General features: G+C 40.9%; 1 protein-coding gene across 7 annotated transcripts in view; it reads left to right on the top strand.

Annotated features, from left to right (window-relative positions):
• Positions 1 to 25,393, top strand: part of gpam (glycerol-3-phosphate acyltransferase, mitochondrial) — a 78,846-nt gene that overhangs the window by 36,980 nt on the left and 16,473 nt on the right. For 6 of the 7 annotated variants that reach the window (XR_007249568.2, XM_059653026.1, XM_048551221.2 and 3 more), the window contains 10 exons: positions 565 to 714; positions 3,608 to 3,707; positions 10,680 to 10,816; positions 14,298 to 14,397; positions 15,073 to 15,285; positions 15,849 to 15,962; positions 16,602 to 16,687; positions 19,024 to 19,139; positions 20,082 to 20,152; positions 22,791 to 23,055. Coding sequence is in view for 6 of the 7 variants with exons in the window: in XM_059653026.1 (XP_059509009.1) it covers positions 565 to 714; positions 3,608 to 3,707; positions 10,680 to 10,816; positions 14,298 to 14,397; positions 15,073 to 15,285; positions 15,849 to 15,962; positions 16,602 to 16,687; positions 19,024 to 19,139; positions 20,082 to 20,152; positions 22,791 to 23,055 (1,352 nt within the window). In the remaining variant the exon portion in view is untranslated. The remainder of the gene's footprint in view (positions 1 to 564; positions 715 to 3,607; positions 3,708 to 10,679; positions 10,817 to 14,297; positions 14,398 to 15,072; positions 15,286 to 15,848; positions 15,963 to 16,601; positions 16,688 to 19,023; positions 19,140 to 20,081; positions 20,153 to 22,790; positions 23,056 to 25,393) is intronic. The other variant, XM_048551220.2, reaches the window with a different exon arrangement.

Here is a 25,393-nt window from a genome sequence, read left to right as displayed (position 1 = left end):
GGAAGCGATGTATAAGGAAGTGTATAGTTGAGCTGGCTGCGTATGTCAGTGGTCTTGTAGTGAATGTTTGTTGATAGACTATCCTCAGAAATAGAGATAGAGAAGTCGAGGAACAGAACAGTTGCAGAAAATTTGTGCGTAGGTGAGAGAGGAACGGACATTTGAAGGAATGTTGGTGATGTTTTCCATCAGACATCAGCACTGATATCATCAATGCATTAGAAAACGTGGTGAAATTGGTTGGAGTTGGTGTGAAGAAGGGAAGGGGAGAAAGAGAGGCAGGAAGAGAAGGCCAAGGAGCTCTGCAACCAAACATGTTCTAGATATCCAACAAGATATCCAAATACTCTAGAGTATTTACAATGCAATCAGAATGTTCATGAAATCTAAATATCGCATTAGGCACTCATTTTTCACAGTGTAATATGAGCGTGAAAGTTGCTTTTGTACAACTTAATCACAAGTGTTGGCAATACCATGTTAAAACAGTAGAGTAGAGAATTGTTATTTGGAAGTATACAGTTTTTTTTTTAAAAGAAATTAATTCTGTGAACTTTTGACTAGAGTGCAAAAGGCTATTATGGATACGGTAGCTGAAAGAATGCCTGTGGAAACTCTTGCCCAGCCAGAGCCTAAAGCTGTGAGTAAAGTAAAGAGAAAAGCTCGAGGAATCCTTCAGCAGATGGTGGCCAATATTTCACCTGTTGTGATCAGGTAATTGAGACGGTAACAAAAGCATTGCTTGAGTCAGTTTTTATTTGTAATTAATGTAGACGTTTACAATAATGTTTAAACTATCTGGATTAATTTCCCTGTCATATTCCATTGAAAGTGGCTGTTTGGATGGACATCTCATCTGAAAGATTGCTCCTTGACAATGCGGTCCACTGATGAGGCAGCTCCTGTAATGGGCCAAAATGCTTGACTGAGAGTTTCAAGTATGGATTTCACATTCAGGCAAGAATTCTGCCAAGTGAACCAAGCTGACAAACAATCTTCTAAGCTCTGAATTCTGGTAGAGATACAGAGTTACAGTTTGTTTGGGCAGATAATGTCTGGATAACAAACAGGTTGATTACCACCCTTTTGCTTTCACAGCTGTTAAACTGAAGGTAAAAATGGCTGCAACAGAATGCTTCATAGTAGTGTGATTTGACAGTTTACTCTAATCTTGTCCTCTGGTATTGTATGTGGCAAACCGTTTTTCAGGAATAGATTCAAGGTCATGACCTGATCAAACAGGCTTGTTCTACCGTGCGTATCATAAATTCATGCCACTGTTACATTTTATTTTATTTCTTTTCATGCTTCCTGTTGTGTTTCTTCTCTCCTCCCATCCACCCCCTCTATCATCATATCATTTGATACTTGGAAGGTCATTGTGAGAAAAATTCTATTCATTGCACAAAATCACAATATTGCCAACATAATCAGAAAGCAGTGGCACAACAGATCCTAATCCTGCTAGATCATATACTGTTCTCATCTATTCCCTCAGAGAAAACAAATAGATTTATAATCAGTAACCAGCTGAGAGCTTCTTACAATTTATCAGAAGTCTATTCAGATTTCTGTTGTGGCTTGTTACATAAATAAGTTGAAACTGGATTGTGCAAAAGGTCCTATTTTTGATCAGTGCCGAGTCAGTTCATCAGTCAGAACAGTAATAGAGGGTCTTGGCTGTCAAAGAACAAAGAAAATTACAGCACAGGAACAGGCCCTTCAGCCCTCCAAGCCTGCGCCGATCGAGATCTTCTGTCTAAATCTGTCATCTATTTTCTAAGGGTCTGTATCCCTTTGCTCCCTGCCCGTCCATGTACCTGTCCAGGTACATCTTAAAAGACACTATCGTGTCTGTGTCTACCACCTCCGCTGGCAACGTGTTCCAGGTACCCACCACCCTCTGCATAAAGAGCTTTCCATGCATAACTCCCCTAAACTTTCCTCCTCTCAGTTTCAACTCATGATCCCTAGTAATTGAGTCCCCCACTCTGGGGAAAAAAGCTTCTTGCTATCCACCTTGTCTATACCCGTCATGATTTTGTAGACCTCAATCAGGTCCTCCCTCAATCTCTGTCTTTCCAATGAAAATAATCCTAAGCTACTCAACCTTTCTTCTTAGCTAGCGCCCTCCATACCAGGCAACATCCTAGTGAACCTCCTCTGCACGCTCTCCAAAGCATCCATATCCTTTTGGTAGTGTAGTGACCAGAACTATACGCTGTACTCTAAATGTGGCTGAACCAAAATCTTATACAACTGTAACATGACCTGCCAACTCTTGTACTCAATACCCCGTTTGATGAAGAAAAGCAGACCGTATGCCTTCTTGACCTCTCTATGGACCTGCATTGCTACCTTCAGGGAACAATGGACCTGAATACCCAGATCTCTCTGAACATCAATTTTCCCCAGGACTTTTCCATTTACTATATAGTTTACTCGTGAATTAGATCTTCCAAAATGTATCACCTCGCATTTGCCCGGATTGAACTCCATCTGCCATTTAGCTGTCCAACTCTCCATCTATCTATATTCTGCTGTAATCTCTGACAGTCCCCTTCACTATCTGCTACTCCACCAATCTTTGTTTCATCTGAAAACTTGTTAATCAGACCATCTATCCCTTCCTGCAAATCATTTATGTGTATCACAAACAACAGTGGCCCCAGCACAGATCCCTGTGGAACACCACTGGTCACAGGTCTCCAATTTGAGAAACCCCCTTCCACTACTACTCTCTGTCTCCTGTTGCCTAGCCAGTTTTTTAACCGTCTAGCTAGCACACCCTGGACCCCGTGTGACTTCACTTTTTCCATCAGCCTGCCATGAAGAACCTTATTAAACGCCTTCCTGAAGTCCATGCATATGACATCTACAGCCTTTCCCTCACCAATCAACTTTGTCAGGTCCTCAAAGAACTCTATTAAGTTGGTAAGACATGACCTTCTCTGCACAAAACCATGTTGTCTATCACTGATAAGCCCATTTTCTTCCAAATGGGAATAGATCCTCTCCCTCAGTGTCTTCTCCAGCAGCTTCCCTACCACTGACGTCAGGCTCACCATTCGATAATTACCTGGATTATCCCTGCTACCCTTCTTAAACAAGGGGACAACATTAGCAATTCTCCAGTCCTCCGGGACCTCACCCGTTTCTAAGGATGTTGCGAAGTTATCTGTTAAGGCCTGGCTATTTCCTCTCTCGCAACCCTCAATAACCTGGGATAGATCCCATGCGGACCTGGGGACTTGTCCACCTTAATGCCTTTTAGGATACCCAACACTTCCTCCCATTGTGTAAACATCATGTCAGCCCACTTGTAAAATGTTGGCAGCAACCCCTGCCCTCTGCCTTGCTGAGCTATGGCCGGAACCACCGACTTCCTTTCATCTACCCCCTCCCTGGCTATTCTGGCCTTTTTCAATTTCACAATATAATATTTTCCATGCTCAAATGATTTAACATTTGCATTTTCCATCAGTCGCTGTACAGAACCGTGATTGATGTCACAAGATTTTTGCTTCAGGTTCGATGAAGAGGAAGGAATTAAAAAAGGGTAGTTTGCATCCAATAAACTTTTGTGTAAATAACCTTTTCTTTTAAGACTAACAGGTTGGGTGCTGCTAAAACTGTTCAATGGATTTTTTTGGAGCATTCAGATTCACAAAGGGCAGCTGGAAATGGTTAAAAAAGCTGCAGCAGAGGTAAGCATTACAAATAAGTGCAAACTTAATGAAGTGCAGTGTACTTGAGTAGGAAATTATATCTACTTTGCTTGTTAGTTGCTAAGAGTAGAATGAGAATGATAAGGGTAACTACCTGTTGTGTTGGGAAACACCTGGATCCTGTGCGGTGCCTTCTGATGAATTGTTTACCTTTGCTCACTTGCTCTACGTGGAATCAATAGACATTTAGCGTGTTGTTGCTCAGGTATCCAATTGGCATGAGTTACTGATGATGCTGTAACACTTCAAATCTATTTATTGCTCGCTGAGCTTTAGCATCCCTAGAGACAAGCAGTTCAAAGGCCTGACACCTCAGTCTCTGAATGTTTCCTTTGGATTTAGAGCGCCTGAAAATGCCAGGCGTTAAGTTTACTTCAAATAAGCTCAGTTTTTTGTCATTTGATACTTTTCTAGTAAAATCTATGAACCTGTAACACTATCATCATAACAAAATCACTCAGAAAATACCTGTGTATTAATTAGCAACCAACATTCTTTTCTCAATAGTCCAAATTTTAACTCCTAAATTATTGCCCTACGGTCATGATTATGGTTATAATTAGAAGTGGGTTGCTAATAGATGCATAATTGAATAGTGAGCTGACCAGGCAGGCTCGTGACCCAAATACTTTTTATCTGATGCTAATCTGAGGGAAGCCTTTGCTAGGGAGGAGGAAATTTAAGTAACTTGAAGGAATAAGAGGATTAATTTGAGGGTGATTTCTGCAGTTTCCTTAGTAGTTTTTTTTTTAAATGTCCTTTTTTTCTAAATAGTTAGATAGTATAATGTAACTTTTATGTCACATATTCTGATTGGCTCAGGAATGGGTAGATACTTGTAATCAACCTGTTCAGACATGATATGATACACCTCTGGAGTGGGTGGAATTTGAATCTGGACCCTCTTGCCCAGAGGCAGCCATACTACTGTTAAACCGCAAGATCCCCTGCAGGAGTATGTGTGCTGGGTGAGACTTAAGTCATCTTGGTTGCCAATGATGCTGTCTTGAAATCAAATTATATGTGATGTTCTTGTGTAATGTGCATTGTTTTCCTTACCTCTTGGCCTTCTCCATTGCGCAGTGCTTAATATAAAGTTGCACTGTTTTGATTTCGAAGGCACACTGTGTACTATTTGAAGTTGCATTTCAGTGCAATACCAAAGTGTTAGCTCCATTATTTTCCTTTGCTAATTTGGAATGCTACTAAGAAGTTTGTCAGTTGAAATGCAGCCTCAGCACTGCCAAGGCCACACCCTGACCAACTAAGAACAAAGAAAATGTGAGTGAACACCAGCAGTCTTTTTCAGGTTAGGGAATGCTGGTTGTAAGTAATGTTTTGGTGGAGAAGAGAGAGAGGGAAAGATTACAATGAAGAAGTGCAATAAGACTAAGCAACTTGAATTTTAATAAAGCAATCCCAATGAAACAATATTGGCAGCTCAGTAGCATTGTCTGAATTTCAAAAATCTTGTTATTTAACTTAATATGTTGAGCTACCATAAAATGAAAGAAAGTATTCTGCATTGAGCTATGAAGACCAAAGTCTAGCTGTTTATATTTAGCTTGTGACCGTTGTAATTTAAGCATTACGAATATTTTAACCCAAGAAGGTAAAGTCATATAGTAACTAGTCTTCCAGTTCTTTGAGGATCCTAGCACAAAACGCTATTTGATGGTAACCAGCATTGTTCCAAACCTGATTCATCCTTTAAATACAAGTTACATTCATTTGTGTAAAAGTGCTTTGGGAGTAGTCAGTTAAATTAAAAGTGATTGATACCCATGGTTGGTAAATTGTGTGGCATTGGACACAGAGTAATTTCACATTTTAATCTAATTGAGGTATTTAAATAACATTCTAAATTAAGAGCAATGCTTGAATGGCTTTTAACCATTGTTTAAATTTACTTATAAATTAAATTAGTCTCAATTTACATCTTAAATTAATTTAGTCACAATTTCTTCCTGTCTCAAATCGTGTTTATTTCATTTGCTTTTTTTTTGGCTGGGCTACTTTGCTGATCGTAGATCACATTAACTATAGTAGTTGAGTATCTAACTGTATTCAGGAGGTGCTCATTAACTGGGGACTTACTTGAGCTCCTATAAGTATTTTTAGTCAACCTGTTGAGACACATTATGACACACCTTTGGAGCACGTGAGACTTAAACCCAAGTTGGGAAGGGATACTACCACTGCTCCACTTGTGCTCCAATATATAGAGGGATGAAGGGGGCTCTATGCTGCATAGAACATAGAACATTACAGCACAGGACAGGCCCTTCAGCCCTCGACGTTATGCCGACCTGTGAAACCGATCTGAAGCCCTTCTAACCGACTCTATTCCATTACCATCCATATGTTTACCCAATGACCATTGAAATGCCCTTAATCTTGGCGAGTCTACTACTGTTGCAGGCAGGGCATTCCACGCCCTTACTACTCTCTGAGAAAAGAACCTACCTCTGACATCTGTCTGATATCTATCACCCCTCAATTTATAGCTATGTCCCCTCATGCTAGCCATCGCCATCCGAGGAAAAAGGCTCTCACTGTCCACCGTATCTAATCCTCTGATCATCCTGTATGTCTCTATTAAATCACCTCTTAACCTTCTTCTCTCTAATGAAATCAGCCTCAAGTCCCTCAGCCTTTCCTCATAAGACCTTCCCTCCATTCCAGGCAACATCCTGGTAAATCTCCTCTGCACCCTTGCCAATGCTTCCACATCCTTCCTATAATGTAGCGACCAGAACCAGATGCAATATTCCAAGTGCGGCTGCACCAGAGTTTTGTACAGCTGCATCATGACCTCATGGCTCCAAAACTCAATCCCTCTACCAATAAAACCTAACACACTGTACGCCTTCTTAATAGCCCTATCAACCTGGGTGGCAACTTTCAGGGATCTATGCACATGGACACCGAAAACTCTCTGCTCATCCACACTCCTAAGAATCTTACCATTAGCCCAGTACTCTGTATTCCTGTTACTCCTTCCAAAGTGAATCACCTCGCACTTTTCTGCATTAAACTCCATTTTCCCGTCTCAGCCCATCTCTGCAGCTTATCTATGTTCCTCAGTAACCTGCAACATCCTTCCATACTATCCACAACTCCACCGACTTTAGTGTCATCCGCACATTTAGTAACCCATCCTTCTACACCCTCATCCAGGTCATTTATGAAAATAACAAACAACAGTGGCCCCACAACAGATCCATACGGTACACCACTAGTAACTGAACTCCAGGATGAACATTTCCCATCAACCACTACCCTCTGTCTTCTTACAGTTAGCCAATTTATGATCCAAACCGCTAAATCACCTCCAATCCCATGCCTCTGTATTTTCTGCAATAGTTGACCATGGGGAACCTTATCAAACGCTTTACTGAAATCCATATACGCACATCAACCGCTTTACCCTCATCCACCTGTTTGGTCACCTTCTCAAAGAACTCAATAAAGTTTGTGAGGCACGACCTACCCTTCACAAAACTGTGTTGACTATCCCTAATCAAATTATTCCTTTCTAGACTATTCTAAATCCTATCTCTTATAATCCTTTCCAAACTTTATCCACAACCGAAGTAAGGTTCACTGGTGTGTAATTACCAGGGTTGTCTCTACTCCCGTCTTGAACAAAGGGACAACATTTGCTCTCCTCCAGTCTTCTGGCACTATTCCTGTAGACAATGATGACATTAAGATAAAAGCAAAAGGCTCTGCAATCTCCTCCCTAGCTTCCCAGAGAATCCTAGGTAAAATCCCATCCAGCCCAGGGGACTTAACTATTTTCACACTTGCCAGAATTGCTAACACCTCCTCCTTATGAACCTCAATCCCATCTAGTCTAATAGCCTGTATCTCAGTATTCTCCTCAACAACATTGTCTGTTTCCTGTGTGAATACTGATGAAAAATATTTATTTAGCACCTCTCCTATCTCTTTGGACTCCACGCACAACTTCCTACTGCTGTCCTTGACTGGCTGTAATCTTACTCTAGTCATTCTTTTATTCCTGACATACCTATAGAAAGCTTTAGGGTTTTCCTTGATCTTACCTGCCAAAGACTTCTCATATCCCCTCCTAGCTCTTCTTAGCTCTCTCTTTAGGTCCTTCCTGGCTAACTTGTAACTGTCAAGCGACCTAATTGAGCCTTCACGCCTCATCTTTACATAAACGTCTTTCATCCTCTTGACAAGAGATTCAACTTCTTTGGTAAACCACGGTTTCCTCCCTGCCTGACAGGTACATACACTAACTGTTCCTTGAACGAGCTCCACATTTCCATTGTGCCCAGTCCCTACAGTTTCCTTCCCCATCCTATGCATCCTAAATCTTGCCTAATTGCCTCAAAATTATCTTTCCCCAATGGTCTAATTCTTGCCCTGCGGTATATACCTATCCCTTTCCATGGCTAAAGTAAACATAACCAACTTGTGGTCACTATCACCAAAGTGCTCACCTACCTCCAAATCTAACACCTGGCCCGGTTCATTACCCAGTACCAAATCCAATGTTGCCTCGCCTCTTGTTGGCCTATCTACATACTGTGTCAGGAAACCGTCCTGCATACATTGGATAAAACTGACCCCTCTAAAATACTCAAATTATAGCTTTTCCAGTCAATATTTGGAAAGTTAAAGTTCCCCATAACAACTACCCTGTTACTTTCGCTCCTACCCAGAATCATCTTTGCGATCCTTTCCTCTACATCTCTGGAACTTTTTGGAGGCCTATAGAAAACTCCCAACAGGGTGACATCTCCTTTCCTGTTTCAGCGCATACTACCTCAGGAGATGAGTCCTCATCAAATCTCCTTTCTGCCACAGTAATATTGTCCTTGACTAACAGTGCCACACCTCCCCCTGTTTTACCACCTTCCCTGATCTTACTGAAACATCTAAACCCCGGAACCTGCAGCAACCATTCCTGTCCCTGCTCTGTCCATGTCTCCTGAATGGCCACAACATCGAAGTCCCAGGTACCAACCCAGGCTGCAAGTTCACCCACCTTATTCTGGATGCTCCTGGCGTTGAAGTAGACACACTTGAAACCACATTCCTGCCTGCCGGTAGGCTTCTGCGACCTTGAAACCTTATTCATGACCTCACTACTCTCAACCGCCTGTACTCTGGAGCTACAATTCAGGTTCCCATCCCCCTGCTGAATTAGTTTAAACCATTCTGAAGAGTATTGCAAACTTCCCCCCCAGGACATTGGTATCCCTCTGGTTCAGGTGTACATCATCTCATTCTGGTTCTACCTACCCCAGAATGAGCCCCAATTATCCAGGTATCTGAATCCCTCCCTCCTGCACCATTCCTGTAGCCACGTGTTCAACTGCTCTGTCTCCCTATTCTTCGCCTCGCTAGCATGTGGCACGGGTAACAAACCAGAGATAACAACTCTGTTTGTTCTAGCTCTAAGCTTCCACCCTAGCTCTTTGAATTTCTGCCTTACATCCCCATCCCTTTTCCAACTCATGTCATTGGTGCCTATGTGGACCACGACTTGGGGCTGCTCCCCCTCCCCCTTAAGGATCCGGAAAACATGATCCGAGACATCACGGACCCTGGCACCTGAGAGGCAACACACCAACCGCGAGAGTCTCTTGTTGCCACAGAATCTCCCATCTGTCCCCCTAACTATGGAGTCCCCAGTGACTAATGCTCTCCTCCTTTCTTCCCTTCCCTTCTGAGCAACAGGGAGAGACTCTGTGCCAGAGACCTGTACCCCATGGCTTACCCCTGGTAGGTCATCCCCTGCAACAGTATCCAAAATGGTATACTTGTTTTTGAAGGGAACGGCCACAGGGGATCCCTGCACTGTCTGCCTGTTGCCTTTCCATCCCCTGACTGTAACCCATCTAGCTTTGCCCTGTACCTGTGGTGTGACTACCTCCCTGTAACTCCTCTCAATTACCCCCTCAGCCTCCCGAATGATCTGAAGTTCATCCAGCTCCAGCTCCAGTTCTCTAACGCGGTTTCCGAGGAACTGGAGTTGGGTCCCCTCGCGCTGTCTCCCCGATTCCCACCACTGAACAACTGGAGCATTAGTAGAGTCCCTACTTCTGGGCTAACTGGTCTTGGCTCAAGCTTCACCTGTTCCAAGGATATTGTAATTTGCCTGGATGGGTTAATTAGTAATAACTATAAGGGGGTTTAAGTGATCCTGTGGTACAATGGTAGAGTACCTGCCTCTGAGCCTCAGAGGTGTTATAGCACATCTGAACAAGTCAATTAAAACTAAATGGTTGCCTTATATAGAAACATATTGAAACTTGTTGGGTTTACAAGTGAATATTTGTAATGCATGTCTGTAAACTGAAAGCTTTTATGTCTATAGACATTAGGCTCCAGTACTGTCCTCACATCTGTCTGTTTGAAAAAGAACAACATGTACTTTGTTTGTACTTGATTGATCACACTCTCAAGTCTCATTTGTAACTTGTTAATAGGATTTATCCTTGGCATGTTCAACAGTATAATTATTGTCCTTTACTAAAAGGGATGTTATGTGAAGAATTGTTGACATTGAGAAATACTTATAAAGGATTTGTGGGTTGTTAATACTCACCTGCCGCTTGACGTGAGATTTTAAAAGCTTGAATTAATTTGCCAATATGCTGTGTATGTATTGTGTGCAGATCTCCATGCTGCTTGTGTGATAATATTGTCATTGAAAAAATAGGAATGCTGATATTACTGCAAGCTTATGTTCAAGGCAATTGTGGCAAAACAAGATGTACCACTAATTGTCATGGATCTAATTTATTGTTACAATGGATAAAATAAACAAAAGATAAATATACTGCATGACATAGATTTTTGTATCCAATATTATTCAGCTTTTATTTGACCAAGGTTTTGCCTATTATTGAGAGTTTCCTCAAATAAGTTTCTAGTCCATTAATCTTCTCTTTTCTGCTTTCTTTACAGCAGAATGTCCCGTTGATCTTTCTGCCAGTTCACAAATCTCATATTGATTATCTACTGCTCACTTTCATTCTGTTCTGTCATAATATCAAAGCACCGCACATTGCTGCTGGGAATAATCTGAATATCCCAATTTTTAGGTGAGTCAAGTTGATCCAAAGATATTTCTCTTCATCTACTTGGTCCCTGCTGGCACAGGCACACCAGACAGCTCATTGTACATCTGAAATCTGATGAGACACTTGCTATTAGATTTTGCTTATAGATATGTTTGTTTCAAAGCTCCAAAAAAATTTAAAGGAATTTAAAAATGTGAAGTTTTGTTTTGTAGGCCATAGAAACAGAATTAGATGCAGCAAGGAATTAAGAAAGCAAATGGAATTTTGGTCTTTATTGCTCAAGACTTGCCACAATAGAAATACAGAAGTCTTGTTGCAACTGTGTAGGATATTAGTGAGGCCACACTTGGAGGACGGTGTACAGTTTTAGCCCTGTATTTAGATAAAAGGATATACCGACATTGGAACAATTCTAAAGCAAGTCACTGGATGATTCCTGCGATGCAGAGGTTCACTTATAGAGACGGCTAACAGGTTAGAAGAGTGAGGGATAACCTTTATTTCTTTATGCATTAGAGATAATGGGAACTGCAGATGCTGGAGATTCCAAGATAATAAAATGTGAGGCTGGATGAACACAGCAGGCCAAGCAGCATCTCAGGAGCACAAAAGCTGACGTTTCGGGCCTAGACCCTTCATCAGAGAGGGGGATGGGGGGAGGGAACTGGAATAAATAGGGAGAGAGGGGGAGGCGGACCGAAGATGGAGAGCAAAGAAGATAGGTGGAGAGGGTGTAGGTGGGGAGGTAGGGAGGGGATAGGTCAGTCCAGGGAAGACGGACAGGTCAAGGAGGTGGGATGAGGTTAGTAGGTAGCTGGGGGTGCGGCTGGGGGTGGGAGGAAGGGATGGGTGAGAGGAAGAACCGGTTAGGGAGGCAGAGACAGGTTGGACTGGTTTTGGGATGCAGTGGGTGGGGGGGAAGAGCTGGGCTGGTTGTGTGGTGCAGTGGGGGGAGGGGATGAACTGGGCTGGTTTAGGGATGCAGTGGGGGAAGGGGAGATTTTGAAACTGGTGAAGTCCACATTGATACCATATGGCTGCAGGGTTCCCAGGCGGAATATGGGGTGCTATCTCCCCTTCCCCCACTGCATCCCTAAACCAGCCCAGTTCATCCCCTCCCCCCACTGCACCACACAACCAGCCCAGCTCTTCCCCCCCACCCACTGCATCCCAAAACCAGTCCAACCTGTCTCTGCCTCCCTAACCGGTTCTTCCTCTCACCCATCCCTTCCTCCCACCCCCAGCCGCACCCCCAGCTACCTACTAACCTCATCCCACCTCCTTGACCTGTCCGTCTTCCCTGGACTGACCTATCCCCTCCCTACCTCCCCACCTACACCCTCTCCACCTATCTTCTTTGCTCTCCATCTTCGGTCCGCCTCCCCCTCTCTCCCTATTTATTCCAGTTCCCTCCCCCCATCCCCCTCTCTGATGAAGGGTCTAGGCCCGAAACGTCAGCTTTTGTGCTCCTGAGATGCTGCTTGGCCTGCTGTGTTCATCCAGCCTCACATTTTATTTTCTTTATGCATTCATGGGTTGAGGATGTCTCTGGCTAGGCAGCATTTATTCTCCATCCCTAATTGCCCAGAGGGCAATTAAGAGTGAACCACAATGTTGGGTCTGGATTCACATGTAGGCCAGACCAGGTAGGGATGGCAGTTTCCTTCCCTAAAGGACATTAGTGAACCAGATGGGTTTTTCTGACGATTGACAATGGATTCATGGTCACCATTAGGTTCTTAATTCCAGATATTTTTATCGAATTCAAATTCCACTATCTGCGATGGTGGGATTCAAACCTGGGTCTCCAGAACACTATCTAGGTCTCTGGATTAATAGTCTAGCAATAATAGCAGTATGCCATCACCTCCCTGAAACATACAAGATTCTGAGGAGACTTGACAGAATAAATGTTGAGAAGATATTTCCATTCGTGAGGAATTTTAAACTAGGAGATATAGTTATGTAATAAGGGGACACTCATTTAAGTGAAATGCAAAGTAATTTCTCAGGGTGGTAACTGTCTGGAATTTTCTACCCTGGGGATTTGTGGAGGCAAGATGACTGAAAATGTTTAGAGGAGGTGGATATAATTTTGTTATGTTGGGATGTTGTGGGCTATGCAGAGCAAGCGCAAAAGAGCAGTTGAGGTGTGGGACAGATTAACTGTAATCTTGTTGAATTGTGGATTTGGTTTCAGGGACTGAATGACCTACTCCTGCTTCTTTATCTTATATTCTTATATAATGTCAGTTGATGTTTAACAAAACAAATACTTGAATTTAAAAGTAGCAATAATAGATATGAAAAGAAAGAGCAAGATATCGGAATTAAAAAGACAAATCGGCCACAGTTAACAACGTAGAGCAGCCTGAAAGGGATGAAATATCTACTCTTCTTCCCTTAGCCATAATTTCGAGATGGAGAGAAGTTATTCCGAGTTTAACTAATTTTTTTTAAAGAAAATCCTTGGTGAGAAAAATGTCCATGATGGCGCAGCGAACTGCAGGATGGCTCAGTGGTTAGCGCTGTTGCTTCACAGTGCCAGGGACCCAGTTCGATTCCAGCTTTTGGTGACTGTCTATGTGGAGTTTGTGTGTTTTCCATGGATGATTCCCTCTGGGTGCTCCGATTTTCTCCCATAGTCCAAAGATGTGCAGGTTAGGTGGATTGGCCATGTTGTAGTATCCACGGATATACAGTCTTGGTGGGTAAGTCATGATAAATACAGGGTTATGGGGATGGTCTTTGACTGGATTGGATTGGTGCAGTGTCAATTAGCTGAATGTCCTCTACCTACAGTGTAGGGATTCTATAATTAAAACCTAAATTTTAATTACGCCATTTAATTAAACAAGTTGGAATTGATCAGTACCCTTTGAACTTTAGTATTTTCTTTGATGGGATTAAATTCTCTTTTCTTTGTAAACTCTGAGGGTTCTGTGGACATGTTTGAGCAGTTGATGAAGTTATTGATGAATGTGTGTTCGCAGCCTTAGATTACTTTTTTTTTAAACTTTTTTTATAAATTGACTTTCTTACAAAACAAATTCAGAAGAGTTTTGTTGTGGAAAAGGGAAATATGACACCGGGGCAGTGGCTTGTATGTTCGAGGCTCAGTTTAAAGTTTGTTGTTGGAAGAAAGAATAAGACTGCATCTTATTCATGTCTCTTAGCATTGATTGCAACAGTGTTTATTAGCAAATCTGTTGTGTGACACTACAATAAATAAAAGATGTTAGGTGATTGTCTTATTTACTGGTTTAGCCTGGTGACTTGTTTTAAAATATAAACCTTTAAAATTTCTTGTAACTGTATGATTACAAGCGAAAACAACTATTCTGACACAGCATAATGGAAAAAATCCAGCTTTAAATTGAAGCTGCAAAGATCTTTAACTGCACAGAAGTCTTTAGTTGCCTGAAAAATTCAAGTTATTGATCTGTCACAGCTAGTTTGTTGTGGACCTACTGTTTTAAGAAGCTGCCTGTTGATTTTTCAGCACTCTCATAAGAAAACTAGGTGGCTTCTTCATCCGTCGAAAGTTGGATATTGGTGCAGATGGACGAAAGGATGTTCTGTATAGAGCCGTATTACGCGTGGTACGTTTTGATGTGAATAGTAGAGAGTTGAAACAAATTCTTGGAAGAATTAACAGTGTATATACACTGTGACGCTGCTGTAATGGGATCTCATGACTGCTGTTACAAGTGGATCGTTTGCGTTGAAAAAGTTCTGAATTGATTTCTCTTTCACTGCACTGTGTAGTACTATTGTTTTTTAAATACAAAGTGGACTTTGATGCCTATCTGTGTGCAAAGTCTTGGGGAAAGCTTTTTCTTGTTGCATTAATTTGTGTTATTGGCATTCCCACAGATTGAAATATACTTTTAATCCAGACATAGACTGAATTTAAGGTTTTGCCTGGCAGTTCACTCTATCAAAAAGAAGTTCCTGAACATGAATTTTGACATTTTTAGTGCTGGTGAAAGATTCGACCCTTGTTATCTAGGATTTCCTGGGTGTGTCCTTGGCCTGTGATGCTTAACATCCCCTAAAAGAATATTAAAAATGTTCCACGAGTCCATGACTGAACATCTAGTATATCAGTATATTTTTTGTTGCTGGAATTAGTTCTTTCAGAATATATCAAACTAAAATATATGTTCAATAATGAAAGGTGCAAGGGATTGGTGGAAGGCCAGCCAATAGTGTATGAGTAAGTAATTATACATCTGGTCTATTTTTATTTAAATGTTATCTGTTCCATTTTGTAGTACATTGGGGAACTTCTCCGCCAGCGGCAATTTATGGAAATATTTGTGGAAGGCACACGGTCTCGGAGCGGTAAACCATACATGGCCATGACGGGCCTTCTTTCTATTGTGGTCGATAGCCTTTATGAAAACACTGTTACCGATGTTATGATTATTCCAGTGGGAATCTCATATGACCGGATCATCGAAGGCAATTACAACAGTGAACAGCTGGTGAGTAGCATTATGCCGTTTTGATTAAAGTCAGGAGTGCATTGGCAGATTTTTTTAAAACTTTACTATGGTGTTGGCTGAAAATGAAAACATTTATTACAGGTTGTTTAATATAAATGATGCAGTATTGCATCATGGTAGAAAGAAACATCTGTTCCTATTGTACCACTCATTTCTTACAAAACTTGAACCATTAATCTTGTCGAGAATGTGTACCCAAGAGAAATGTCAGTGAAGTTTGACAGCTGTTTAAATATTCACTGTTAAACATGTATGTTAGTTCACTATGTATGTCGATCTAACTACTGTTGATTATTCCCTTCCTTTGCATTTATCTGAATCTTTTAAATGGAGAAGTGGGTGAATTGCTTAATTTTACGAACTAATAGGAGCCAAATCTATCGACATAATTTTGAAGACAGCGAACTACCTGGTAGACTTTGCAGCATTTATTAGTTTTATGGCAAGCAACCTACAATGTTCCTTTAAACTAAATGTTTAGTCACTGGTTCAACCCTGAATTATGTATCCTAAAATATGTAAATAAAAGTGCTATTTTCTAGGGAAAGCCAAAAAAGAAAGAGAGTCTTTGGGGTGTTGCACAAGGAGTCTTCAGAATGCTTCGTAAAAACTTTGGCTGTGTCCGAGTAGACTTTGGACAGCCTTTTTCTATTAAGGTGAGTGACAAAATGGGACAGTCTCCCGCATATAGCCCTTTAAAAATGTGATCTATTCAATATTGTTAAACTAGCTATTCCACAGACTGATTTATTCCCACTATGACCTGAAATGTATAAATTGTTATTCATTTTCCATTTCGGAGTGCCAAAATTGCAGTTGAAATACATGGCTTACAATGCAAAACATAAAAAGGTTGTGAGATATGAAAGAACATGGCTGATGTTCTCTGAACCCAAAGCAAGATCACTAAGAATATTGTTTTTTTTTCCTCTACATCAGTCATTGAGTTGTTGCACAATTTTGGATCCTCTGAATACCAAGAAAGAAATTTGAGCCCCTCCTGTGACTGGACAGTGCTCCCTGTGCTTTCATCAACCAATTTGTTCTTTCTTGTGAATGTTGCCTTAAGGGTTAAGCTTTTGTTTATTGCTAGAATAAACCACCTTATTGTCATTGTTTTGGTATGTCTTGACCACCAACTTTTTAAAAGTAAGTGCTTCAAAATTACGCTATTCAAATAGTGATGTTCACTTTAAATTTCCTTGCTATTTTAATTGAAAAATTAGTTCACTTACAAGGTGCCAGGATTCCTGTTAGTGGAAATGAAGGAAGTAATATAATTTTTGGTACTACAGGAGTATATCGACGCTCAAAGGAACCGTCCATTGCCTGCTGCTGTCTCCCTTGAGGAGATCCTCCTTCCAAATATTATCTCTGATAGGTAAGACTTATGATAATAAAGGCAAGAATTTATGGTACTTGATTTGTTGAAATGAAACCAATTGTGCACTTGTGTAGATTGTTGCAATGGCAGCCTCTAGTCAAAAATGCACAATAGTCCATTGCCTCTAGAGGGAGGTGATGGCCTAAGAACAAACAGCATTACAGCACAGGAACAGACCCTTCAGCCCTCCAAGCCTGTGCCGATGCAGATCCTCTATCTAAACCTGTCGCCTATTTTCGAAGGATCTGTATCCCTCTACTCCCTGCCCATTCATGTATCTGTCTAGATACATCTTAAATGACGCTATCGTGCCCACCTCTACCACCTTCGCTGGCAGCACGTTCCAGGCACCCACCAACCTCTGCATAAAGAACTTTCCACACATATCTCCCTTCAAACTTTTCTCCTCTCACCTTGAAATCGTGACCCCAACTTGTATAATCGCTGGACTGTTAATCCAGAGACCTAGATAACATTCCGGGAACAAGGTTTGAATCCTGCCATGGCAAATGGTGGAATTTCCATTCAATAAATATCTAGAATTAAGAGCCCAATGATGACTGTGAATCCATTGTTGATTGTTGAAAAAACCCATCTGCTTCAGTAATGTCTTTGAGGGAAGGAAACTGCTATCCTTACCTGGTCTGGCCCACATGTGACTCCAGATCCACAGCAAAGTGGTTGACTCTTAACTTTTTTTCTGAAGAAGTGTCCCGACCCGAAACGTCAAGCTTTACTGCTCCTCTGATGCTGCTTGGCCTGCTGCGTTCATCCAGCTTCACAACGTGTTATCTCAGACTCTTAAGTGGTGTCTGGGCAATTAGGGATGGCATAAATGTTGCCTAGCCAGCAACACCCTCATCCCATGAATGAATAAAGGAAAATAAAATCAAAAGATGTGATTACTATCCACGCCTTGAATTGTGGTCCTGCCTCCCACACCAACAAACTGGCTTGCCTATGGAGATGTTATTTTTAGACTGCAAGTGAAATGCACAGTTCTCCCTATATCAGACCAGCAAGCATGATTATTTCCATTGGCCTGCACAAACTACTATTGATGAAAGTGGACCTGTTTGGAAATGGTGAGTTTTTGCAAAGGACTTTAAAAACTGCACTATGATTCAAGTTAGCATAGTAGGAATTTTCCTAGAGGACCTTCAGGATCAGATATGTCCCTAATCAGCCTATTCAAAGGTGTTGTTACTGGCTTACAGAGCAGCTGAGACTTGAACCCAGGCTCCCTGACTTAGAGTTAGGGACAGTACCATGCACCACAACAGTCCCTCTGAGATATTTTAATCAACTTGCCCAGATATAACCATGGAGTAGGTGGGGAATTGGATCCAAGCCCTTTGGCTGAAAAGTAGTGACACCATAACTGTGCCACAGGAGCCCTCAGGTTCAGATTTAGTGATGTAAATACTGATTTGCTACAGATGGTGCCTCTGAAATTAGTAGCAGGTGACTCTACTTCTTACTGCTTCCACAGCAACATGATTGAGAAAGGTTTTTCATCCAGGATTTGTTGCGTCTGAAAGTTATTTGATGTTGGAAGCTAATGTATGGTGCCATTTCATTTCTCCCCAGTGCTTTTTGATTTAATTCCTTATTCCTCAAATGAATGCCATACACTAGCCAAGCAATTAAGGCAGTCTGTTTCCACGCCTCATCTAGTGTTTTTTAAATTATATAATCTTTGTTTTTCATCATCTACCTGTTCAGAGATGTTATTATATACCTCTAGAGCAGCTGGGACTGGAACCCAGGCCTTGCGGTCCAGGGCTGGGGACATTACCAATATGTCACAAGAGGGGCCCCACCACTACTAGTGTTGATCTGTAGCTCCAACACAAGGAAATTTTACTTTTACTTGCTGTGTCCTCTGGGTTGTTTGACTCAGATTGGGAATTCTGTGGAGAGTTACAGGTGTGAATCTGTGAGCTAATCTCATTATGTCACCCTACATGGGACCTCTATTGTTGTAGTTCTGTGCTGCGTTAATTAACAGTCTCTGAAGGATTTTTCAGAAACATCAATTGTTTTTGAATGGTAGTTTGTTCAACTTTCCAAAAAATGATCGTACTATTAAAACTTTGCACCATTATGAGAGAAAGTACTCGTGAACTGAGGCTTACAAAGAGCTAAAAGACAATTTTTGTGTAAAAGCATAATTTCCACTTTAATCTAGGTTGTTTTGTATTCCTTTTTGATCAATTGATATCTGATCTGCTTCACAGTGTTTTCATAATTTTCGGCCTTATCTTAAATAACAATATAGTAGTCATTTCACTGATATGTTATTCCACTCTGCTCTGTATTTTTCCATACAGACCAAGCCTTGATTATGCTGATCCTGACCAGGTTCCAATTGTAAATGCCAGAGATTTTTCAGACGAACAATACAGGCGTCAACTGATTTCCAATGTGGCTAAACATGCATTATTCAGTAGGTGTACACTGTAATCACTTGAATATTGATGTTTTTTGGAAGTTTCAAATTATACTTGCTGTCTGTTTACCTGAAACAAAACAAAATGCTATTTTATGAATCAGCAATGCAAAGAAAAATTGTAGTTAAATATAAAGAAATAGAACTTCCTACCACATTTAGTAGTTGAGTTGAATAGCATAAACGCACATAAGGGAAGTCAGATAAATTCACAAGGGTGAAGGAATGCTGTAGAGTGATATATTGAAACTGTTAGTTGGTAGAACTGGAGGAGTGTCATGCCTCTCCCTCAACCTTCAGCCTTAACTGGCATAGACCAATTGAGTCAAATGGTCTGCTTCAGACCTCTTAATTTTTATGTGATGCTCCTAATGCAATAGCCACTGTCAGGTAAGGTAGCAGTGGATATTCTATAATTGACCTGTTGGGCAAGTGAGTGATTTTCAGTAGTTCCCTTCATGTTTGCTGTTCTCTGTCTACATGGAATGGTAAAGGATCAGACTCAGCTCATCATGCATGTGACCATCTCTCAGTTGAACAGCTTTCTGATGTACACTCTGTCAGTTCAGGGACAGGTAGCTCACTAAGGTATTAGCAAGATATTAGTACCTGTTATGTTTCAGTATATTTCATTGCCTACATAAAAGGAAGAGAAAAACATGCAAATTTAATTTGATGTCTTTCCAAATTATTTGAGGGGGAATTTTTTGCCATCTTCCTCATTTTTCCTCATTCTTGTAGTCTCCTTTAAAAATTACAATCAGCAAATCTTTCGGTCATTACTCATCCTGGTTTCTTTTTAGAAAGAAACTTGGTAGCAAATACATTTAAGAATACTTAGTAAACGTTGATCATGAATTTGTTGATCAGTGTATAAATTGTCTACAAATTGATTTAGGCATTGTATTTATACTTCATTGTTTGATTCATAAATTCCAGCTGCCAGTAGATGTTCTGCTGTGATGTCCACTCACATTGTTGCATGTTTGCTGCTTTACAGGCACAGAAAGGTGAGAGCTTTTCATTTGTGAGTCATGTATTGAGGATGACAAGTGCTACCATGTGCAAAAGATACAAGTGTTATTAAGTATGTTACTTGGGAGGACTTTAGTCCAACTGCAGAGATAAGTGTGTACAGATGGATGACTTTGAAATTGCGTTATTACATGCCCTTAAATTACTTGGACTAAATCGTTGTCATTTCTATGCGTGAAGCTTTCCAAGTGGGGAGATAAACTGGAGCTGGCAACATCTTCAAGTTCCCTATTTTCCACCAGCAATGTTGAATTTTTCAGACACACAAAATAAATCAGACTGTCACGCAAAAAGTTTGTCCATGTGTAGAGTCTAGTAATTGTACATACACTTGCTAAAAATATCAAAAAGTAAAAATGCATGCGCAATGAAGGGTTGCATTTTTTAAAAAATAAAATTTTGATATTTTGGAGTAAGTTAAAATACATCAGGTAATTCTAATATCTGCCTTATTCCATTTACAATAAGATTCTTTGCAATTTGCAACTGTAGCCCTGCATCCAGTAGAATAGATATAGAGGGCTTTATGATTGACATTGCCAAGTTTTACAGGCATTACCAATCATAATCCAGCCACACATTATAGAATCATAGAATTTTAGAGTAAAGAAGGATGCCATTCAACCCATCATGGCTGTACATGATTCCTGAAAGAGCTACCCAGCTAGTCCTATCCATGTAGCCATTCTCAATTTGTTACTTTCAAATATATAAAGCCAGCTCTTATTTTATAGTCTTACGGAATCAACCTCCATCACTCTCCCAGACAGAGCATTCCAAATCCTGACAACTCTGTTTTAAAAAGCTTCTCCTCATCCCACTCCTAGCTCTGTTGCTGACAATCTTGAAATTGTGATCCCAAACTACTGACTTATCAAGTAGTGGAAACAGTATGTAGTTCTGTTGTTCGTAATTTTGAACACCTCAACAAATTCACCTCGTAATTTTCTCTGTTCCATTAATTAAATAAATTAATAATTATACTTGTATTAGGAGCAAATCCTGCATTAGATCGCTGAAAGGAAAGTACAGATTTTGGTTTTTTTAATGTCTCTTTGAAATATCAGCATTACATATGCAAAATAGGTATTACAATGAGAGGGTTGAGTGAAATTTTTGTTTCATAAGCATCGTGACCCAAGTAACAATTGTGGAATATCTCATGTATGACTCTGTGATTGTAAGGAACACTGAGTCTGTGTGAAAAATGTTGGTTAGGCCGCAGTTAGAGTATTGTGTGCCATTGTGGAATCCACATTATTAGGAGCAATGTGATAGCATATGGAGAGTGCAGGGGAGAATGTCATCTGGGCTTGAGAGTTTCATTAATGAGGAGAGATTGGATAGACTGGGGTTGTTATCCTGAGAGTAGAGGAGATTGGCGAAAGATATGATTGAAATGTACAAAATTATGAGAAGCATGGATCGAGTAGACAGGAAGGCACTTTTCCCTTGGGGGGAGGGATCAATGACCAGGGGACATTAATTTAAAGTAAGGGACAGGAGGTTTTGAGAGGTTATGAGAAAAAAATGTTTTCATGCAGACAATGGAGGAAGTCAGGAATTTTTACTGCCTGTGAGGGTGGTAGAACCAAGACCCCTCGTAACATTTAAGAAGCACTCGGGTGCACTTATGATGCTAAGGTATACATGACTATGAGACAAGGGCTGGAAAATGGGATTAGAATAATGGGGTCCTGTTTTTAACTGTGAACTCGTTGGGTCAAAGGGCCTTTTTCTGTTCTATAAACCTGTTTGACTGTGTGTGAACTATAGACATGTTTCAAAATTGAGTAAAGGTTTGCACCACTCTCCAGTATTCCTTATTACTTCGTGGGTTACTTCTTGGAAAGTTAGAGGGAGTTCAAAGCAGAAATTGGAGAATTTTAACTCTCATATGAAGCAACTCAGTGTAATTAGCACAAGGAGTGTTTGAGACTGGTAAACATGAGCTACTTAGATTTTAGCTTCTCTCATAGAGCTGCTCTTTTTTTAGAGAGAGAGAGAGAGAGAGAGAAAGATGACTGGTAGTAGTTTGATCTAGGGGTTACTATGCCTCAGGCAAGCGGAGTTGTTGAGAAGGCCGGATCTTCATGGTAACCTCAGCTAGTATGGGAAGATGAACCCATAATCTTGGTGTTATTTTGCATTGCAAACTAACTGAACTAAACATCTCCTACTGTGTAAAGTAGTTTTACTGTCGTGTTCTAGTGATTCCCCAATTAAAGGAGCAAAAGCATCAAAATCGGGAATGCAGCAGCCCTTTGTTAAGTTACTTGTGTGATTTTAATCTGATTTGCCTGCTCTCTCTAAAATAAATTGCATCCCCTTCATCAACAAAAACCAAGTTTGCTAGAAAAGCTCAGCAGGTCTGGCAGCATCTATGAAGAAATAAACAGAGTTAATGTTTCAGGCCTGGTGCTGTTAACTCTGTTTTTTTCCTTCACAGATGTTGCCAGACCTGCTGAATTTTTCCAGCAACTTTGTTTTTGTTTCTAATTTACAGTGTCTGCAGTGCTTTCATTTTTTATTTTGCATCCCCTTCATAATATGTTTGGTAAGATCTTGACTTGATTAGAGATTTATCTTTCCCAACTCCTTGCTCTTATTCAGGGTGTCCATTTATCAAAGTTGGTCGAAGATTTCTTCTGTATGAAGGAGGTGGTGTTAGCTCGGGATTTTGATTTGGGCTTCTCTGGAAATTCTGAAGATGTTGTTATGCATGCACTGCATTTATTGGGAGAATGTGTCAATGTCAGAAGCTCCCGTCGCAATAGTGAGTTCTTTATTGCTCCAACCACCACAATTCCAGCTTTGTTTGAGCTGAATTTCTACAGCAATGGTATCTTCCAAGTTTTTCTCACTGAAGCAATACTTGGTAAGTGCTAAATTTCAAAGCATCAGCACTAGATGGCATATTCCGCTTGGGTATCCTGCAGCCGAATGGTATCAATGTAGACTTTACAAGCTTCAAAATCTCCCCTTCCCCTACCGCACCCCAGCCCAGCTCGTCCCTGTCCTTCCACCTATCCCCTCCTCCCACCTCAAGCCCCACCCTCATCTCCTTACCTACTAACCCCCTTGACCTGTCCATCCTCCCTGGACTGACTTTTCTCCTCCCCTCCTCCCCACCTCCCCACCTACTCTCACCTTTACTGGCTCCATCCCCACTTCTTTGACCTGTCTGTCTCCCCTCCACCTATCTTCTCCTCTATCCAACTTCTATCCCACTTCCCCTTTCTCCCTATTTATTTCAGAACCTTCTCCCCATCCCCCATTTCTGAAGAAGAGTCTAGGCCCGAATTGTCAGCTTTCCTGCTCCTATGATGCTGCTCAGCCTGCTGTGTTCATCCAGTTCTACACCTTATTATCTCAGCTACATATTCTATTCATTCATTGCTTTGAATTAATTACCAGTTAATCTACTTAGACAAGCATAATATTCGAGCCTTGTACAAGCTACAAAACAAATGATAAAATTGGAAAATCTCAATGAGTCTTGGTAATAGTGCAAAGTATGTTTAAAATTTGTACGTTTCCAAATTTGATGGAAAATTATGGGGGTGAATTTTGTTTCTGCAATTGCATACCCATTAAATCATTAATAATGGAAAGTGTGAAAAATGTTATATAGCCAATATCCTTCATTTTTTCAAACAATTCAATTAGTTCACCTTTTATGGAAATCTGTCTCAGGCTTAATGCAAAGAGTGAAGGAATTGAACCAATTGGATATTCTTTCAAAGCTATCACACAAGAATAATTGGCTGAATTACCTCCCCTTGTACTCATAGCTCAATCCATTCATCACAAGTATCAACAGAATGAAAGGTTTATTCAAGACTAAAAAACAGTGTGGATCCTTGAAATAATTTTTGACAGAGATGTGTGTGTGTAGGGGTTTGACCATTAAGGGAATTAAGAAATATGACTGTAGTTCAGAAAGCTGGAATTTAATGTCAGGAATTATACTGAATAGTGGCAGAGGCTTGAGGTGGAGTGGCCTATTTCTGTTCTTGTTTTTATGTTCCCACGTCTGATGTTGGAATTGCTGACTGGGTCAGCATTTATTTCCCATCAGCGGTAGCCCTTGAGAAGGTAGCTACCTTCTTGAACTGCTGCCATCCATGTACTGTAGTTAAACCTACAATGCTGTTAGAGACAGAATTCCAGGATTTTGCGTCAATGACACCAAAGGAATACCAGTATATTTCCAAGTCAGAACGGTGAGTGGCTTAGAAAGGAACTTGCAGGTGGTGGTGTTCCCAAGTATCTGCTGCCCTTGAACCATAAGACATAGGAGCAGAATTAGGCTATTCAACCCATTCAATCTGCCGCACCATTCAACCATAGCATGTATATTTCTCAACCCCGTTCTCCTGCCTTCCCCCCCCATAACCATTGATTCTCTTACCAGAACCTGTCTTTTTCTGTCTTAATCTTAATTAATGACTTGGTCTCCATGGCCCTCTTTGGCAGAATTCCACAGAGTCACCACTGTATGGTTGAAGAAATTCCCCCTCACCTCAGTTCTAACGAGTTCTAGTGTCTCCTACTATTGGAGCCATCTTTTCCACGTCCATTCTATCCAAGCCTGTTAGTATTCTATAAGTTTCAATCAGATCCCCCTCATCCTTCTAAACTCCATCAGATACAGACCCAGAATTCTCATTCGTTCCTGAAATGACAACCCCGTCGTCCTTGGGATTATTCTTAGTAAACCTCCGTGGACCCGCTCCATGGCCTGCGTGTCCTTCCTTAGATTTGGGACCTAAAACTGCACAAATGCAACCTGATGAGAGCCTTCTACTGCATCAGCTGTACATCACTGCTCTTGTAAGAGCCTCTTGAAATGAATGCTAACATTACATTTGGTTTCCTAACTGCCAACTAACCTGGATGCTAACCTTAAGAGAATTCTGAACCAGGACTCCCTTCACTTTTCAGATTTCCAAAACTTTCCCTGTTTAGAAAATAATCTGCCCTTCTATTCTTCCTATCAAAGTGTATCACCTCACACTTGCTCACATTGTATTCCATTTGCCTCTTCTTTGCCCACTGTCAAAGCTATCCAAGTCCTTCTGCATCCTCCCTACATTCTCAATACTACCTGCCCCTCCACCTACCTTTGTCTCATCTACAAACATAGCAACAATGTCCTCAGTTCCTTTGTTCAGATCGTTCATGTCTAACTGGAATAGTTGTAGTCCTAACAC

The sequence above is a fragment of the Stegostoma tigrinum genome, chromosome 20 (assembly GCF_030684315.1).
Source record: "Stegostoma tigrinum isolate sSteTig4 chromosome 20, sSteTig4.hap1, whole genome shotgun sequence".
Classification (NCBI taxonomy): domain Eukaryota; kingdom Metazoa; phylum Chordata; class Chondrichthyes; order Orectolobiformes; family Stegostomatidae; genus Stegostoma; species Stegostoma tigrinum.
This window is presented reverse-complemented; position numbering and strand designations above follow the sequence as displayed.